General features: G+C 39.5%; 1 protein-coding gene across 1 annotated transcript in view; it reads left to right on the top strand.

Annotated features, from left to right (window-relative positions):
• TAFA5 (TAFA chemokine like family member 5) overlaps positions 1-20,744 on the top strand; it is a gene marked incomplete at both ends in the record, with an annotated part of 426,162 nt that overhangs the window by 93,557 nt on the left and 311,861 nt on the right. The window contains one exon of the mRNA XM_082280365.1: positions 10,381-10,467. Within this exon, the coding sequence (XP_082136491.1) occupies positions 10,381-10,467 (87 nt within the window). The remainder of the gene's footprint in view (positions 1-10,380; positions 10,468-20,744) is intronic.

The raw sequence follows: 20,744 nt of genomic DNA, 5'->3' as shown, positions 1-20,744 counted from the left end.
TTGAATATGGCTCAATAAACCTGGGCCAGTCCGTGACACATTGCAGTGATTTGGGTCCTCTTTGCAGTGCCAGGTGCCAGCACACTTTTAAAAAATATTTTGCTTGTTTTTCTGGCTTCTGAACTTGTTCAGGGGGAAGATGAAAACATGTTGGAGGTGCCTACTGCCATGGGTACTTGTCCAACATCCCACAACTCCAAAATATCCAGCTTTTGGGCAGACCTTAATTATTACAAAGACAATAATCTTAATTCTTTGTCTGACCTTAAAGAAGACCTCAACCATACGGAACAACATGCTCTAGCAAAAAAACCAGTTTGTTTCAAGGGTAGTCAAAGGATATTCAAAATCTTTAAATATCTGAACTACTGTAATCAGCCTGGAGGACAAGGAAGAAAAAAAAGAGGGGAGAAAAAAATTAGGAAGGTGTCTCCCCCGTAAGTTGTTCCTCTGCAGAGAAAACAACAAAGGTGTGACTATTGATCATTCCCAGTAGATGACTCCCAAAGCACAAAGTGCCTGCAATACTGAACACAGACACCAGATTGGTGTCCCGATCAGCGACACTGTCATATCATAAGCTCATCCTATGAAATACACCACAGAGAACATGTACTGCAAGTAATGTATTACTGGTATAATCGAGATGAAAAGCCACAAATACGAGAGCAAGTAAGTCCACATTGTAACTAGCAATGCAAATGCTAGTTACCAATGCAAAGAATGTTTATAACAATTTTCTTTCAAAACCCTCTGCTCAGATCTGTCCTTATCTCAACCCTTTGAGCCCCACACTGGGTGCCAAAAAAGGACTGTTGTGGTTTTAAGCCCAACTGGAGATAAAACACCACGCAGCCACTCTGTCAAACCCCCTTCCCACCCTCAGTGGAATGGGGAGAATTGAAGTAAAACTTGTATGTTGAGGTAAGAACAGTTTAACAATTGAAAATATAGTAAAATACAATAATAATGGTAAATAATAATAATAATAATAAAAATAAACCAAAAACAAACAACCAAGTGATGCACAATGCAATTGCTTACCACCTGCTGACAGATTCCAGACCTTCCTTCCCAAACCCAGGCTGGACTCCCCTTCTGGGTAACCTCCCCCCGTTTATATACTGAGAAGGATGCTCTATGTTGTGGAATATCCCTTTGGTCAGTTTGGGTCGCCTGTCCCAGCTGTGCTCCCACCCAGTTTCTTTTCTGCTACTCCTCAGTGGCAGAGCATGAGAGAAGGAAAAAAAAAGGGTCCTTGACTTAGGATAAACACTACTTCTCAAAACCCCAAAACTTCAGTGTGTTATGAACACCATTCTCATTCTGAATTCAAAATGCAGCAACAGGTACTAAGAAGAAATGAACTCTACCCTGGCTGAACCCAGGACAGTTGGTTACATCTGAAATTTGCAGGAGTGCTTATAGGCATAAACATGCAATAGAAGACAATAACTTGAGGCTATTCAAATAGTCTGTCTAGAGTTTAATGGAGTTAGTGCTGGTTTTAAATCTGGACTTTTTAACCTCATCTTGTGCATAGGTGACAGTCTCAGAATATTTTTTCCAATTTTTCTATTGACTAAGAAACACAGTTCTGCAGCACCTCAAAGACACTGCTTCATATGACATTTTTAGTGCTTACAGAGAAGGAATTTTGTATCGTAGTCAATTAAATGTTTTGGAAGGAAAATCTACACTTATCACCCATAAAAAACCAGAATTTTTATTAAGTAGGATTTAGTAAAATTAGTTGGATGTTTAAAGGAATTCTATTATGCATGCTTAGTTATTGAGAAGAAATTATTTCTTACTTTGCAATTCTGACAGGATTTTCAAACATATATAGATTTATCAAATACATAGTTTTGAAGGAATTTCTTTGTCTTTTATAAAAGTAGTGGTTTATAAAATTATCAGTGTTTCTAGGTTATTCTAAATGAGTACTTTTACATATGCATAACTCAGAACTCAATTTGAATATTTTAATTTATGTCTTTTAAACGTATATCTCTAGAGTCTGAATAGGATTGTAGCATTCTTCTTTCATGAGACAATTCACTGCTGGAGTTGATTGGAGGGCTTTAGGTGTAGCTCAACAGCGGCTGTGGTGGGTTGTGGTGCTGAAGGGACAGCTCACGGCAGCGCGAGGCAGCAGTGCCGAGGCGGGAGGGTAGGGCGAGGGGCATAGAAAATATAATCAGTATATTGAAATCATCAGAGAAGAGTTTTCAAAAATTCTTTTATAATAAATATTATTGATTATAAACTATATTTGTAGTGTTCTTCTTACTTATGGAACTCACTACATTCTCTAGGATCATGGAAATATTTAGGAGGGTTGTGATAAAGTCCTTCCTCAGAATGAATCTATTTTATTGCTTAGGAGAAAGCAAACTAAGGTATTGGGTAATGGGTTTTTAATATTTATTTCTCTTTTTCCCCCCTTTATTTTGTTAAAAAAATTATAGCATTATGTGATACTGTCTCTCAGCTTCCCTGCAAATCTTTTTTTTTAATGTCACAGAATGTGATTTACTCTGTTATGTTACTCACTAGTGATGAAAAGTCCAAACTATTAACCTTTAATTAAACAAAATAAAATCAGAAGAATTTTAAAGATTATTTCAAAAGCAGTTAATACTTTGCTCTTATTTTCCTTAACCTCTTTTCTCCTTCATTTGGAATTTATTCTCTGATAATTTGAGCAAAGTTTGAAAATCCTATTGATATTTTAATTTTTTGTATGCTATGTGCATGTTCTACATGGGTTTTAAAATGTTCCCTTAAACTTTTTAACAATAAATATTGTAAGCTGCCTTAGTTCAGGCTTTTGTCAGTGTTTTGCAAATTTCTGTTTCTTAGACTGTCAGGTAGGTGTCATGTTTGTCCTAAGCAAATAACATAAATTCTATATAAAGTTTTGGAACAAGAAAAGATTATCTATGTAACTTATTGCCAGGACTCATGTAGAGTAAAATTTTTGTGTACATGGAAGCCCATGGAAGACATTGCTATGGTGGCCTGTAGATACATGTGGTAGTTAGTGTTGCATGCTACTGCTCAGCTGAACAACAACCGCTTCTGTCACCCTCTTAGAAACAGTTTCCTCTGATTTTTTCCATTTTGGTTGAGTTTTGCCTAAATTATTATGATGAGACAAGAGAAAATGGGCATCAATTTAAATACATTTTTTTAAAATAATTTTTTATCTGTAAGGGTGTTTGAACACTAGAAGAAGATGTTCACCAGGGTTTGGTGATCTGCATCTTCCCAGAGAAACAGTTCTGAGTGACCTTTATTGCCAGTTGACTCTGCTTTGAGCAGGGGGATTTGACCAGATGACCTCTAGAAGTTCCTTCTAACTTGAACTACTCTGTGACTCTAAGGCTCTGTAAAATGAAAGGAAATTATCAGTGTTACCAAGTGAAATTAAGCTACATGAAGCAAACTCATGTTTTCATTTGAGATTCTAGGTGATAGCTAGCAGTGACTCCTCAAATTTTTCTCACTCATTGGGCCCTTGTTTTCTGTGTGAAAGTCAGAAAGGCTGTATGCTTTCCCGCAGTCAAGCACAGTCACAAAACCAAGCAAAACCAAAAATAACAAAAATTTACCCCACAACTAGATTTCTGTCTTTTAGAATTGTCATGCTATATCAGAGATTATTAATGCAAACAATAGAAGTATCACCTTTGACAAGAGAAAATGAATTTGCTTCACTTGCCATTCTCTAAGATTTCCCCCTTTATGTTGTTGACAATCTCTTAGCTCCTGGTAAAGTTAGCACAATGCTGATCATGACCAAATGTCAAGTGAAATGTTATGGGGTTTTTTTCAGTCATCATGACTCCCTTCACTGATTGTGTTGATGGTGGTTGTCCCTTTTAAGTGAAGCCATCCATTTTAACTGATACAATTCTGAGACTCCTCTCATTGATCTCATATGATCATCCTGTGAGGAATGACGAATGTCATTATCTAAACCATCACAACTATCTGGGATTCTTACAGCTTTCCTAGCTCCATATGTTCATATTTAACAGCTTAACTTTCAGTTTCCAGTATGGGATTCCTGTGGCTTTCTTCATTAGTGTTTGGCCAGGCATTCCACAAACTTCACAGCAGAGGGCCCTTGCTAACATCTTGTAAGTGGGCTCTCTGGTACCCACTGTAATTTCACTAGTCTTTCTTTCCAGATTGTCTGAAAAGCATCCTGCAGGTTCTTGCACATTCTAGGCAAAGGCTGATTTTCTCTTCAAGTAAGGACTTTGCTTCATGTGTACACTTCTGGACTAGCCAGACGTGTGGGTTTTTAGTCAATCCTTTGTACTGTCACTTCTAAACTGCACATAAACATAGCTATTCTAATAACATCTATGTTAGTGAATATGGATTTTTTTGTATAAGGGACTGTACTCCTTCTTAGTGGGAGCTATGCAGGCTGCTATTTCAAAAAGCCAAAATACATTTATTGATATTGTTATGGCTTTTGTATAATTTCAGATAACTGAATAGTTTATCACAGTCAGCTTTTTATATGTGGGAACAAAGTAGGGCGAAGAAAACAGTAACTTGTTCTAACCAGATAACATGGCCTGATCTCAGTATTACAAAACAGTCCCAGAGGGGATTATATCTCCAAGAGGGTGCTCCACATGTAAAGTCTTCCTTTAGTCCTTTGTTAGAAACAGTTTCTACACACCTATTTGACTGCATTTCACCTGAAACTATGAACTGTTAAATCCTATTATCCTTTCATTTGAGTGCACTTCCATTTATCGCTGCCCAATCCCTGTCTCAAAAGAAATGAAAGGCGACAAACTTGTGGTACAGGACAGTTTTTTGTCTTTCACATGACACTGTTTTTTATGAAACAGAACAATCCATGAGCAACAGTTAAATCGGAGGAAGTTTTTTGCATGTGCTAACATGAACAGACAGCTGTGATGGTAGCGAACAGGCAAAAAAATCTTTCAGTGTGCTTGGGAGAACCAGAGAAAATGAAAAAGTGTTCCTGCAACTGAACTGAGCACCTAAGTACTTTAATATCAAGAGTCTCTTTTTCTCTAACCTGGTAATTTTGCTAATGTACAGTCTATCTTCCTAATTTTTCTATTACTCTGGTAATAAAAATGATAATAAAAATTACCCAGAAGTACCCACTCATTGCAGTTTTCTGGTCCTGTAGTGAGAATATGAGGAGCTTAAATAATATTTTATCTAAATTTGGATCTTGAGGTAGTCTGTAGGGAACAGATATCTGATCTCTAAGAATAGGATGTTCCTTAGCATGCTAAGGTTGCTAAGGGTAGACATCTCAGGAATTCCCAGTCCAAATAGGGATGTGTGACTTTAAGTGCACACAGAAAGGACAGAGGGAGGGCTGAAAGAGAGAGAACTGATGGGGGAAAGAGGAAGAAAGAAAAGAAGGGAAAGTAATAGAGATGGGGAGAGAGGGAATAAGAGATTCTACAATAGGAGTTCTTGGACAATAATTGATCTGAATGACTGTTTGTGCAGTGATTAAATGTATGTGTTAGGCTAAAATGGATCTGAGGACACAGTCTAATCTATTCTCTTATGTGAATCAGGATTGCCCCAATGGGTATTTATTAAATTATTCTTAAACATGTGTTGAAATGTAGATTCACTATCAATAATAAACAGCTCCATTATTTAACTGTCCTGACAGATGAGCTGTTTTCAGTTAGCATCTAATGTAAATCCTCTTTCCTATACTGGTAGCCCTAATTAAAAGCAGGTCTAATTTATCTACATCTTAAAAGATGAAGCCACAAACTGAGAGAAGTGCTGTTGTTGGAACTTCAGGAGACACTACTTACATTGTCTTTTGTTTCTGCCAATGAATTCCAAGATTAAGCTTCACTTTGTTACAATAATATTGTATTTTTGGATCATTATTCACTTTGTGATCCACTATACCTTCCTACCTTTTTCCATTATTTAAGCAGATGTCCACAATTTTCTCTTTTTAAATTGTTTAGCACTTGAGAAAAAATGTAATGCCTATGCTTCCCCTCTGCCAAAATAAAAGACAAATTGCTGTGTTCCTGATTTAGAAGAATCCTGCTATCATTTGATCCCTGAATTCATTAAATGACTGCAAAACTCTATCTATCTATCTATCTATCTATCTATCTATCTATCTATCTCTCAATATAATATATTTACATGATTATAATATTAAATTATTATTATTAAATAAGTTGTATTCTCTTCCCTGATATTCAGGTGTAAATACACTTACTGCAGTTGTCCCTCAAGGTCTGACCTCATTACAGCTGGAAATACAATGTGTGTCTTTTTATTGCAGAAATAGTTTACCCAAAAGGAACTATTTGGGGAATACAGCTAGCCTTTCTTTTTCTTCTTTTTTTTTCCCTTCCCTTTATTCTAAAAACAAGGCTTCTCTGTATAATGTATATTGTTTGAAGGAGGATATTTAGGTATCAAAGTCATGTTCTGGATATGATGCCTCCTGTTCTGAATGTGATGATCTGGGAATTCTCTTTCATTGCTCTCATATATCAGTACCAGTTATGGTCCATATAACTGTCATTGTTTGAGTAACCTGCAAATTTGTTGCTGTAATGAACCTTCCTGATAAACAAAGTTATTTTTCTTTATTAAGTCAGTGGTTGGATCTACAGCTGAACAGAAAGGCTTATTGTGTAAAGATCTGAGGTTACATGTAACATATTTTGAAATTCTGTATATGGACAGGAGAATATAGTCATGCTTACAGCAGTGGGCAGGAAATCACAGTTTTGAATCTTGGCTGTGCCACAGACTTTCTGTGTGACTTTGGACAAGCTACTCTTTGTGCATTAGCTAATAATACTATCTCTATCTCCCAGGGGTGTTGTGAGAATACATTCATTAATGTTTGTAAGGCACTTGGATGCTATAGCAATGGGGCCATATAAGCACTTAGAGAAACAATCCATTTTTGCAACAATGTGCATCTCCCTGACTAAGGGCTTTTTTGTTGGAAGTTTTTCATAGATGCTTGTTATGAATAAATCTACTTTATAATGATACAGTGAGGTTAAACTGCCTTTTGGAGTGCAGTTTCACTTTAGTATTCAGAACAGGTGTAAACAGTCATAAGTTGGAAAGCTGTTCCCAAAGAAAGAGAATACCATTTTATAGTCGGACATTTGAATAGAAAAGATACTTCTCCTGATTCATCAAGCTCAAAACATGGAGGATTATTTACATCTCTATCTGTCTCGCAAATAGTTTATTCTATTTTAAGCACTTCTCATTACATTGTCTAAACTACCTCCTCAGGCAAGTAATTTCATTGCCTAATTGCCTTTAAAGTTAAACAGCTCAAATGTCTACTCTACTTTTTCCTTGTGGATATAGGCTGCTCTTTCAGTCTGTCCTTTCTTTCTGAAATAACCTTCACTCACATGTGTTCAATTCAGACACACCACGCAGTTACAGCAGGTTAAGAAGGTATTGCTTTAGTGCTGATGGGAGGTAAATTGGTAAGCCACTATAACTAGATTTGATAATTTGCCTGGCTGAGTGCTGGTCAGTGTTAAAATCTGAATGTGAGGCTCGGGACATTAACACCAAGGAGCAGAAAAAGAGTATTCAGTATTCCCAAGGCTTTTGGAAAGGACTTGGTGAGAGATTTCCATCCTAGGATAAAAGTTGCTGCAATGACTTCATAAAAAAAAAATTGTTTTGCTATGGCTTGTTTTGTTTTTACTTGTAGGAAGTAGTAGCAGCAGACAAACTGTACAAGTAAGAGATGTGGAATAATGTGAGCAGTCAGTAAGGACAATGAAGAGGGTTATGTAGCTTTTGAGGCTCAGAAAACAAGATATCTGTTGTGCTTCCATGTAAAGCTTTCTAATTTAGTGATCGAGTTAAATCAAAATGCCTATGAAATCATCATTAGAAGATAGAGACCCTATAAATATCCCAAGACTATGTCCTCTCCTACAGCATTAAGTGTAGGGAATTGATGTGGTCTTAAAAAATATTCAGCTGTAGGAATTCAGTTAATTGCAGTTAAATACAAGATGCAAAGATACAGAAGAACAGGCCTCATTTGTGCTGGGGTTCATGAGGTTGCTTGTTTGCCATTCAAACAACTATTGTTGTTTGAATATGTACTGCATAGAATTGCTTTTAATAACATTCCCATATGAGTGACAGTATAAACGCTTCTCAAGATGAGTATTATATTATGCCATGGTTAAGCCTTTCCTCACAATGCAGGAGAAAAGAGCTTTGTAATTTTTTTTTTCTTATCTCTATGATTATTGCGGATTGAATGGGGTTGATATCCTCTATTGTACACATACATAACATATACTCCTCTAGACACAAGGACCAAAAATGAAAGAAAGAAGTACACTATTGCAACTCTTAAGTATAAAAGGAGCCAGAAGCATCAAGTCCCAATCCTCACTTGAATTCATAACCATCAGACTGCTCCCAGTGTCATGTATTGCCATTTTCTGGATTTAGTAAAAGACTCAGTACAACCATCTTTTCTTTCAGTTTTTCAGTAAATGCAGGACCTGATTCTTAATCAGAATTCCAGATTCTGTAATATAAGTTGGTGCAGGATTGAAGAAAAAATTATCAGAGAGGTCAAGGAGAGGAAGGTTTATTTCACAATTGTTAGTGAGACAGTATTTTGTCTCAGTTGTTGTACATCCTAACATCTTTTCAATTTTTTGTTTATACATGTCTCTGGTTATCGAGCATTATTTTAGTAAAATCCTTTGTTACCAGAAATTTCCTGTAAAAATACTTTGTCATAGTGCAGCAACACTAAAATATCTACCAAAATCTTCAGGAAAAATGTAACTCAAAGGATTATTTTTATCTTCTTAAAAAATAGGAAATATTTTATGTTTTGGTCAAATTAATCCTCTTTAAGACACAGTATAAATCACACAAAAATAATTGGGATGATAAAGATTATTGTAGTTTAAAAAAAAAAAAAAAGATACCTGTTTACAAAACTCAGTTCTGATAGTCAGCCAATTAAAAAAATATGATCATCACAAACAGTGGAAAATTCAAATTCCTGTTAGAGAATTTCTGTCCTATGTTGTGTCTGTCAGAAAGAAGATTACACATATTTGGTAGTATACCTGGAAAAAGAAAATAAAACAGTAGCAGTTACAGTTGTATCACTTTTTTTAATGACTGATTTCTCGAGAATACTTTTCTGTATGAGGAGCAGCAAGATACATAATCTGGAAAGAGTAAGGCCTTTTTCTTATGGCAAAGTAAATTGGAGCTATTTCTCACAACAGGAGGTCATTGGTCATATACTGATTCTATCCATTTTGATAGGACAACATTATTCATAAACATCTTCATACCTATGGTATGTCCTTAGGATTGATACCAGTTGCACGTGTTTTCTGCAACAAAATAACTTCTGATTACTTGCTGATTGCCTTGCTGATCCCTCAGGTGATACTTAATATACAATTAGATGCTATCTTGCTCATACTATTTGATATTTTGGTTTACTACATAAAGTACACACCTGCTTCTTATAGCCCCCCCTTTTATTGTTCTGTAGTGATTTTGAAAAAAAAATATTTTAAAACCTAATGGTTCCTAATAGAAGAAAATAAAAATGTGTTACATGTCATCAAAGAGAAAATAATAAAAAATATGGTTATTATTCAAAATAAATCCAAGATATCCTTTTTAGCGTAACAATTATTCTACTTAGTATACTGCTTTTTACTAGTCCCTCATTTCTAGAAGTAATTGTCATGTGTTTTGGGAATTTGATCTGTTCTGATTGTATAGAATTAAGTTAGTTTTCTGTGGAAAAAAAAAGGCTTTTTCTGGAACAATTTCTTTGTAAAGTTAAAAAAATCCACAAAGCAAGCTGCACGTGGATCCAGTATTTATCCTCTATGGTTTTCTTTAAGATGGTTTTACTATGAAAGCTACGACTAGGTAGGTGCTAGGTACTATACTATAACCACTTTATAGGGAAGATAATGAATACTTAAACTCTTTCAAATAGAAAAGAAGAAAGGGTGGGAAGAGAGATTCTACCAAGTTTCAGTTGTGTCAGAGGTGACTGGATGTTTTTGGTTAACTTTATGTCTGAAGTGATGCAAAATAACTCGTCTAAAAATCAGCAAAGGTCAATTTTGTAAGTACTATTCTCAGCATCTTAAAGTAGCTGTCTCATAGAGTAGGATGACAGTAAGGGGAAACACCAAAGTCTTCAATTCTAGACCTTCAGGTGTGCACGCTGTTAGACCCACTAATGTTATAGTTTGTTCTGTGTTCGTTTCCTTTTGCATTTTCAGACATGATTTCAATTGAATCATTTATGGTTCTTCCATTCAGATTATAACAGCTATTTTGGAGCGGATAACCCTCAATGGCTGTATATGAGACATTGCCCGGGGTGCTTCCAAGATGCTTTTGAGCTGGGTAAGGAAATCGCTGAGTGTTGACACATTCTCAAAGCACTATGGCATGGATTGAGAGCGTAGTTTATAAACTGTGTTACTGACCTATTATTCTGTGCTTTACTGACAGAATAGACTATACCGGTTTCCTCTGAAATGTTAAACAAAAACTAAATAAACATTTTTTCATTAAAAAAAAGGAAAAAGTATTAAAAAAAATTGAATACAATATCTAATCTGTATGTTGTAATTCATGCATAAAAACTTCAATTCATCATTGCCCACTTCTGATATGTCTACTTCTAATATAGTAGCCATTCAATGTATAATATTATACTAATCTAATTTCTATTACCACTATATTAATACACTGGTGTGATAACCCAGACTCAGATTTTTACTGTGACTTTAAGGTCAAAGCTGTTTCTGCAGGTATGGCTTAACCAATCCGCTAGTTTAAGATTTATACTCTATTCAAGATGTAATGCCTGTATCATCCTTACTATCTACATATTACCTTGCACACTCCTGTTCAGTCAGGAACAATTAGTTATCATGACTCATCTCCCCTTTCATATATGGACACAGACAACTGAAAACATAAGGGCTTGTGAACTTGCATCTGTGCAGTACATGGGCTGTGGGTGTGGGGCTTTCACTGAGTGTGCACTAAGAAATTAGAGAAGGATTTTTATCTTTTGTTTAAAGTCTGATGATGAGTATGATAATGAGTGGGACAGTCCAGCACAGGTGTGATGCTAAAACCACCCAGGACCTGGCACTCCTTCTCTATTTAAGGTTAAGCAGTGTCCAAGGGACAGTGTATATTCTGTTGTAGAGGAGGATGTTTTATTTCTTACAGTGTTTGTATAATGCTCTTTGTAATGCTTTATCCGGCTGAAATCCAGCGGAATCAGCTACAGTATCTCCAGGATTTTTACAGAGTTAGTTCAAGCTGTGCACTGTCACTCTTCCATGTACCAGGGGTCATATTTTAATACTGGCTTTTTTGTTAAATGCCAAGTATCTCAGATGCTCCATTTCACCTTGTAATTAAAGCTTTCTACTTCAAAACAATGTAAGCATGCAGAAAAATGGTTCCTATTAGAACATCATAATTTAAAACAAAACCAAAGGGGTTGTTTGCCTCTTAAAATATGTTTTCCACAAAAAGTTTTGTGAAAAGGTTCTATGGAGTGGCTACTTCATTAACTATAGTAAGTTATAGGCCTCCTGATGTATCTGGTAAATAGAAGAAATAAACTTCCTACAAAAACAAACAGACAAGCAAATAATGAATAGGTTGTGCATGCAAGAGAAGGTTATATTAATCTGCAGTTCCTGCCATTATCTCAGCCAGGTGTAAATAGATAGGCCTCCAGTGTATTAATTCCACAGAGTCCAGTCATAAACCTCAGATTAGCTTTCAATAATCCATTTTCTTCCAACTGAAAAAAAAAAAAGTCTTATACCATTTAGTATTAACTGGCCATATTTAATAATAGCTAGAGATTCACTAATACTTTTTCTTTACTGTCAAGAACTAGTGGATTATATTATACATGAATGGCTTGTAAAATGATTATTTTATACTTCAGAATGACAAAGAAGTCTCTGTATTCAGATAAAATATTTAAATTTAACAACCATTTCACCTTTACTTATTCCTGAAAACAGGCCCAGCAGAAACTTAATAAATAAAATTCTGGGTCTCTTTTAATATCATAGTCTTATAATCTCTTGAAAACATGAGAAATTTTAGGTTAAAGAAAAGAGTGCCATAGTGGTAAATCCATTTTAATTTATATGTAAAATGTAATAATTGTTAATTTTGTGCATGTAAAAATTTTAAATGTTTATTTAGGTTTTGAGTAATTCTTAAACCATGTGCACTTAACATTTGTCTGAAAAATTTGTTTCCCTTTCACTAGCTTAGTAGCAACCAAAGATTACTTCTCTCAGTAGTATCACTCTGTGCTCAAACACGAGATGCAGTTGTTGTCTCTTCCCCGTATGTTCAGAACCTGTTCTAATTTATTGTGGAGGTGCCTGGTTTGTTCTGGATATGTGTCCCTTTTGCTGCAGCTCACTTTTATACATACTAGAATAAGAATTGATACTGGAAAGAATTCCAAATGGCCGTTGAGGTCTAAATTAATTTCCTGATCAATTTTTGTAACACCCGGGTTTTGATGTGGAAAGTCAAAAATCTAAGGAAATGTAAAGGAGGTTCTCTGGTTAAAGTTAAAACTACAGGTCAAAGAGTTCATTGGTTAAATTGCCAATGAGTATGAGTTTTTATGGCAGAATTCATTTTTGTAGAATTGTTTTTTTGGGATTTTTTAATTTTCCCCCTCCACTGAGATGGGAGAAAGAAACAAACATTACAAATCCAATAGCTTATTCACTTTTCCATACAACACTGCTATTGGCTATTATATAAAGGTTTGCTGTGACATGGCTCATAGAGTTTGTGTGTATTCAGCATGGCTTTTTCCATGGGTCTCATTCTCAATAAAGAACTTACTCCCTGAATGTTGCAACATTTTAGCTGCATATTTTTTAAGACCCTAAAGAATTTATGCTGGAAACCTGGATCATAACTACATTCCCTTAATTTTATGTGTTTAATCATCCTGGTTATAATACAAATAATTTTTCTGAAAAAAAAAAAAAGAGTAAACAATTATATTTTGAGAAGTATTTAAAAGTCTGGGTGATCTTAAAATACATTAAAAAAATAAATGAGACTAGGCCCCCTCAGCTTCATTGTGATTTTTGTGAATAGCCCTACAGTCATTGGAATGTTTGAGCCTATGCCTTGCACACTAATCTTAACTGTGGGTTTCAATAGTTGTATGCTCTCTCTGAATTATCATAGAATCACTGGATAGTTTGTGTTGGAAGGGACTTCAAAAGATCATCTAGTCCAAGCTCTCTGCCATGGGTAGGGACATCTTTCACTAGATCAGGTTGTTCATAGCCCAGCCAACCTCATTTGAACACTTCATTTTCATTTCAAGACAAAAATCTTACAACTGAAGGCAGGTAGAAAGGCCTTTAAGGCATTGTACAATCTCTCTTTGAGATTAGTAGTTCTCTTTGTTGCTGTAATTTGCTAACTATTCAGGTCTTTTTAGGTGAACAAATGCATATTTTGAAGACAAGAATGGATGAAAGCCATAGATAAACCAGAAAAAATGGGTAGTAGAAAAAGGATGGGCAGATGGATACTGCAGTAATACAAGTTCTCTCTTAAGACACATGGGGTTCTTTCCATTAAATTCCAAGTTTCTTCTTCTGCTCAAATATAAAACTAGCCACAGGCAGTCATAGCATATGTAATCACGTATCACAGAAATTAAATCACATCATTTAGATGTCTCTTTCTTCAGACATCAGAATATTTCTTCCTGAACGGGTTGTGTGAAAACTTGGTACATCTTGAATTTTAAAAAAAATCTATACTTTGGAAGGCAAGAATGAGTTTCAGCACTGCAGATTCTTCACAGAGAATATGCTGCCTGTCTCCCTCCTCATTGGTAGCTCATTCATTGCAACTTATGTATTTTCTCATATGCATACTGGCATTATAGTTCCTTGGGATTTGTAATGGTTGCAAATACCAAAAGTGTAGGAGCTGGATTTTTTAAGGCTCTAAATTTTTCAAACCCAGATGCAAGGAGGTTTTTATATGTAGAAAATTCCCCAGGTCATAATGCTGTCATTGTTCTCAGTAGGAAACCTTAATTGCAGAGCTAGTTGGATAGGAGTTGGATTAGCTGGCAGAGTGTTGTCTGGAAAATCTTTCAGCTGTGCAATGTTATCACTTCCCCTACGTCCCTCCGCCCCCACCCCTGAGGATTCCTAGCCTACTGCATTTGGTGAGATACATATGTTTTCCCCAGCTACAGGAACTGTGAAGGGTTCCTCTGGGATATCTAAGTATAAATACCCAAGTGTGTCTTCAGTTGCTAGGTTATTTTTAGTCAATGGGTGGTTACCAAGTCATCTATAATTGTGCTGTTAAATGTGTCAGAGCAGCTACTGCAAAATGAGGTGCTCCCTGTAACAGGTGGAGCATATAAAGTAAAATGAGAGAGGACAAAAGCAACATTTCAGAACTGAACTGCTTGAAGATTTGAATTATATAATGGGAGATTTACTGGTAGGCAGATGTGAGGAGGATGATCCATGAATACAACATGGATGAAGGAACATAGTAGCATTGTTTGACTATATGTGGTGGTTTAACACCTGCTAGTAATTAAACACCAAATAGGCCACTCCCCTTTCTCCCACCCCTCTCTGGTGAGAGAGGGCCAAAGGCAGAGACTGTGGGTTGAGACAAAAATTGACTGAAAGCAAACAGCAATGGAATAGGAAATGCACAGTAGCAACAGCCATATTAGTAACAAAAGTATACCAAAGAGAAGGCCCTTTACACACAAAAGGTGTTCACCACCTCAGTTTAGTGCCATGTGGTTGCCGAGACAAAGACAAGATGGGAGACGTTCCTGCAGCTTGGCCACAGCTCACGGTTATTCTTGAGATGGAGACAAGGTGGCAGATGCTCCACAGCCAGCATTCCTCATCCCTGAGCCTGAGACAATGAAAAACAATGATGGACAAACCCCAGAATTGTCTGTGTGGTGCTGCCTGCTTTCTGCACTGCTGGGCTTGACTGTGGCCAACAACGCTTGGCTCAGGACCTCTACTTCTTAGGCAGGTCCTTCTTTGGTAGTGGCCAAAAGCTGTTACCAAATGGTGACTGCTGTGTGGGAGAATGTTCAGTGAGTTCCCAGAGAACAACTGTCTACATGGCATGAACTGCTGGCACAGTTCTTTATAAATAGAAAAGAGGAAGAAAATCATACCTGAATAAAAAGTCAGTAAGACGGTAGGAAGAAGACGTGAACAGCAAAATAATGCAACTGAAAAGCAAAATGAAACAAAATTATTTAAAAAAACCCCTCCCCTAAACCATCAAAAGTTCTAAGTAAACATGTACTGTTAGCAAGGAGATTGCACATTGGTAATTCTAAATTATCTAGGATGTGCTATCCCTTTTATGAATCTGCCACTAGGAGACCAGACAGGAAGCAGCATATAGTCTATCAAAAATATTAAAGATATATTAATATATCACCTAATTTGGTAAGTCATGGGAAAAAAAATGAAAATTGTAGGTGTTCATGGAAGGAGATGGTCAAATGAATCTGTATTTGTGGTACGTATGGTAGCTGCATCATGTCACAAAACAGAGATCAATAGCATCTCTTTAGATGATAATTTCTACTCCAGTGGCAGTTGCCCAGCATCAGCTGAAGATCAGGAATAAAATCTTGAGGACTGCTGTAGTTGTGCCTAGCTCAAAAGCAAAGAAATGCAAACCAGCCATTGGTATGCAGAGAGAAGAGCGGGGGAAAACCACTTAAACTCTGCAAAAACTAATTGGTGGAAATATATTTATCTGTGCTTATTCCTATATATTCAATATATATTCTATTTTGGTTAGTTTCAAAATGAAAAAGGTTTTATAATGCTACTTCAGGCATATGTGAAAGGTGAAAGATGAACTGGGTGAATTTCAACAAAATAAAATGTTAAACTTAGCATCAGGAGAAACATTCCAGCTGAGAGAACCACTGGGCTGGAATAATCACCTCAAGTGACTGGTGACAGACTATTGACTGAGTAACTCAAAAGTAACAAAAATGAAATCCAGTGGGCATTGGCAAAGGTTTGGTCTAGATAACCTAATAATAGCTATTGTCTGCTCTGGTTTTTTTTCAAAGCCAGAAGTAGCTTCCAAATTCATTAGTGAAGATGGACTAATGTCATATTTTGTGCTCCTGCATTTAGGTCTGCATTGGCTGTGCATAATTTGGAGGTTTATTGCATGAACAGGAATAAAATAGTTATGCAAAAGGCATTTAGCACAGCTGAAAATAGTAGGACTTTATTTCTAGGTATGTGGAATACAATCTGAACATGATTGTTTTCCAAGAATTTTAGCACATCTTTATTTATAAAATATCTCAGTAGTGAAGAATAAATCTCACAGAGTCTGGTAGAATCTTTTCACAAAATTAAATGCAGAGTATAGATGATTTTTTCAAATCTCTATACATGAGCAAAGGCTGCTGTCTTTGCTACAGTTTCAGTTTTAGTAATTCTGTAGAATTCCATTGAATTTTTGGTATAAAGAACAAATGAGCTGTATTTCCAAAAGAGAACACACATTTCAAAATTATGCACTTCATTTTCCTGCTGCTTTCTTGTAAGATCTCAGAAGATCTTCTATCTCACACATTTGCTCTTGCTCCCTGATCATCAGGAAAATGCATTCCTCAATTCTCTTCCCAGCTGCAAATGTCTTCTGTATTGGAAATGTCTTCCAGCACCATCACTACCCTTTACCAGCTTTTAGGTGCTGAGCATTGCTCCTTCAGCTTTAAAACACAATGGGGAAAACTCCAGTGGAGTAGTTCCCTGGCAAGAGCTACTGCTAGGATCATGGCTTTTTGCCTCTGTATTGTATCTGGAGATGAATGGGGTCAGAGCTCTGGACAAAACCTGGAAATGCAGAGTGAGATAGGTCTGCAAATCTGTTTCGGCCTAAGCAGCTTAGAAGTTGTTTGACAGGTGTTATTGCATTAGTTGGGGATGAAAATCTTACTTGGCTGAAAGATAAGGGGGAATTTTTATCAGTGGAATTTATTCAAAAAAGTCTTCCAGAAAAGTCCACACTGGTAACTTGAATTATCTTTAATATTTTATAAATCTTTATGCAGTTGACAAATAAAGAAATTGAGGATGGATATTTTTGAATAGGGCTCATCCTATTTGGAAAGTCCAAAGCTATTTAGATAACACAAAACTGAGAGTGAACCGTATGTAGTACAGCAAGTGGCCTTGCCAGGTACCACTGTCCTCTCAAATGGGAAGTCTTCTGGAATTCCTTGTTGCTATGAGACTAAATATGTCTGTACGGTGTGAGCGCTGAACCAGATTTTGCTCCCACTTCCACTAGTGTGCAAGTAGAGTGACTCCCCTGCAGCCAGGGAGCACAATGCCACGCTCTGGTGTTTTGTTTATGAAGGGTCTAATTCAAAAGCCAGAAAAATCCAGGAATATTTGTCTAATTCAGAAGGTCAGAGAAGTAAGACTTGTTTAAAATGGGAGAAGGTACCATCTTGCACCTCAAAAGGAGCAAGGAACAAGCAGTTGGGGCTTCTGACCCATTGACAGTGGATCTTCATGTGCTTTTAGTCAAAAAGGAAAGCAATGAGTAAAATTTTTCAGAGGATTTCTCTCTAAATGTGTTCAAACTAAAAGATACATACTGCTTATCCTGGACTGTGTAAACTCTAAAGTTTGACACTTTTAAAATCCAGTTACCTGTGGATTTTAAAGCTGCAATGTCGGTGGGGGGGCAGGGGGGAGACAGATGTGTTTGCTTAAGTATAAAATGTGTGAATTTTCTTTAGCTACTTGACACTTTTTTCTTTCACACAGAAGACAAATAAACAAACAAAACCCAACTTGAACTGTGCCCAAGCATGGCAAATTTCTCACCAAAATGTACATTTCAGAATGAAGGATTTACAGTGGAATTTCTCTAGTGTAGCTATGACATTGCTTTAACATTGCATTGCTGTAATCTTCAAATATAGTAAATGCAATACATGGGTTTATAGGGATTTGTGTGAAGTTTAAAATTCAGAAGATGGTTGTTTTTAATGTTTCTCTGTGCTATCTGTGAAAAAAGAAAAGGCACAGGAATGAATTTAACACACATCATAAACAGCATGGGAGATGTTTGCCCTATAAAAATACAGATCTTTTATTAATCTGTCATTTCAAGCATCCACAGACCCTTTCCCCGTTTCTTAAAATTAAGAAAATATTTAAATATGAAATATTACAAAAAACTACCCCAATCCACATCATAAATGCAGACGTAACCAAGGTGCTAGGAAAACAAAGCTCTCAGCGTGCAAGTATTCCCGTACTTGGTTTAAATCTCCAAAACTATGGATGTCTATCCCGGAGAAACCGGGGTAGCTCACTGGCCGTCGGTGCGTTACCATCGTCGTCAGTGTTGTGCAGTGAACCTACAGCCAGCCCGAGCAGCACCGCAACTTCCAGCGTTCCGCGGAGCTGCGCGGCGGGAGGCCCCTCCGCTGTGCCGGGCCGGGCCGCGCAGCACCGTCCGCCCCGCCGAGGCCGCTGGTTGCTCTGGCCGCCAGCCCTCTGCCCGCAGCCTCCGCGGAGCTGCGAGCCGCACCTGCCCCTGTCCGCACCCGCGCTGCTGTAGTCCTCTCCCCGCATTTCGCGCCCGCCGCTCGCACCTCGCCGACACCCGCTCCACGCTCCGCCCCGCGGGCCAGCGCCGGCCGCGCTGCGGGACACGCAGGCGCCGCGGAGGTTGCGCGGTGCAGCGGCGGCGTTTGAACACGAGAGGCGCGGAGCCTCGCCGCCTGCGCGGGCAGAGGGCACCGGGAGGGAGCCCGGCTCGGGCAGCCCCCGCTGTGCGGCCGGCAGCACTTCGGTGTGCGGCTGTGAACCCTGCCCTGCCCCGAACCGCCGAGCCGCCGCCGCCCGCCTGTGCGCACGGAGATCGGTGCCCTGACCGGGCAGCCCCGGCCGTCGGGGCGGCCCCCGGGTGCGGAGCGCCACCACGCGTCTGCCCCTGGCCGGGGCCACACCACGTCCCACAGCGGCGGGGCCGAGCGCGCAGCCCCCGCGGAGCGGCTCCGCATCGCATCGCAGCACCGCCCCGGCCTTCCCGCCCCCCGGCCCGGCTGCTCTACGGCAGCCGGTGGCCGCGGCAGGGTCCTTCCCCTGGAGTGGGAGGGCGGCAGCAAAATCACAGCCTTGGTGTTTCGGGTTTTTTTTGGGCTTTTTTTTTGGTTTGGTTTTTTTTTATTTTTTTTATTTTTTTGTGGGCTGGTTTGTTGTTTTTTGGTTTGGTTTTTTTCCCCTCCCTGATTTATTGCATTCTTTCATTTGCGCTCCTGTTTTCCGCGGGGATTGCTGCAGCGGAGGCATCAACCTGTAGACTGAGAGAGCCCGCCGTAGCCCGGCGCGGCTGCTCGGAGGGCGCGTTGCGGTGGCACCGCCGGGGCGCGGCCCCGGGACAGGGTCGACCCCGCGGGCGGACGGCGGACGAGGGAGCGGGGCCGGCCACGGCGCCTGGGGAAATTCTTGGGGCCGGGCGACGAGGAGCCCCGGCGGCGGAGGTGCAAGCCCAAAGGGAGACCAGCGATCTGTGCAAGAGCCGCGGGGACGGCGGGATGAACTGACTTTCCTCCCGCCCCCCGCACCCGCACTGGAGAGCATCTCCGAGCTGGGGGAGGAGGAAGGGGGTGCAACAAATTGCCGCCAGCCGGGAGAAGTTGCAGTAAAGAGAGATCCCTCCCTCCCGCTCCCTCCCCTCCCCGCTCGCTCTCTCCTCCCCGAGCCGTGGCAGCGAGCAGCGGAGCAGCGGCCCGACGAGCGAGCGGCACCCGCAGCCCGGCGATGCTGCAGCGGCTCCCGCGGAGCCTCGGCGGGGAGGGCCCGGCCCCTGCGCGCCCCGCGCCGGCCGGCGGCGGCGCGCCCTGAGCGGCGGCGGCGGCCCCGCGCCCCCGCGGCGCAGCGGGCGCTGTTGCGCAACACTGCCCGGCACTGCCGGCTCCCTGCCCCCGCCGCCGGCTCGGCGCGGCTCGGCGCGGCTCCCGCGGAGACGGAGCGCTGATTCATGGGGCCCCGCGCCGGCTGCCTCGGCGAGGAGAGCGCGGCGCTGCCGCTGCCCCCGCGTGGGGTGTGAAGCCCCGGCCCCTCCTCCGCAGCCCCGGGCTCGCCCGCCCTGCTCGGGAGTGTGGTCCCTGCCGGGAGCCGCCGCGCCTGGCGCACAGAGGGAAGCGTTGATGCATCGCTGTGGAAATTCATTGTGTGACTTTCTGGGTATTTACTGAGTTTCAGACCGAGATGCAGCTCTTGAAAGCTTTATGGGCACTAGCAGGAGCAGCGATCTGCTGTTTTCTTATATTTGTCATCCACTCACAGTTTCTTAAAGAAGGTAATTGTATGTGCATGTCTACATATCCTGTTCTTTAATACTAAGATCTTTACGAGGTGCCTTAATTATTTTTACTGTTTCCAGTATGTTCTATTTACAGCAGTGCTTCCACGCTATTTTTCCTTTCCGTTAAAGCCTTCTCAGTTTTGTTGCTTTAGATAATAGGTAGGCTTAGACTTACATCTTTGGTAAATGTATATATTATATATATATATATATATAAATATATA

This window comes from Coloeus monedula (genome assembly GCF_965178545.1).
Source record: "Coloeus monedula genome assembly, chromosome: 4".
Taxonomy (NCBI): Eukaryota; Metazoa; Chordata; class Aves; order Passeriformes; family Corvidae; genus Coloeus; species Coloeus monedula.
Note: the sequence above shows the minus strand (reverse complement) of the source record. Positions and strands in the feature narration are given on the sequence as shown.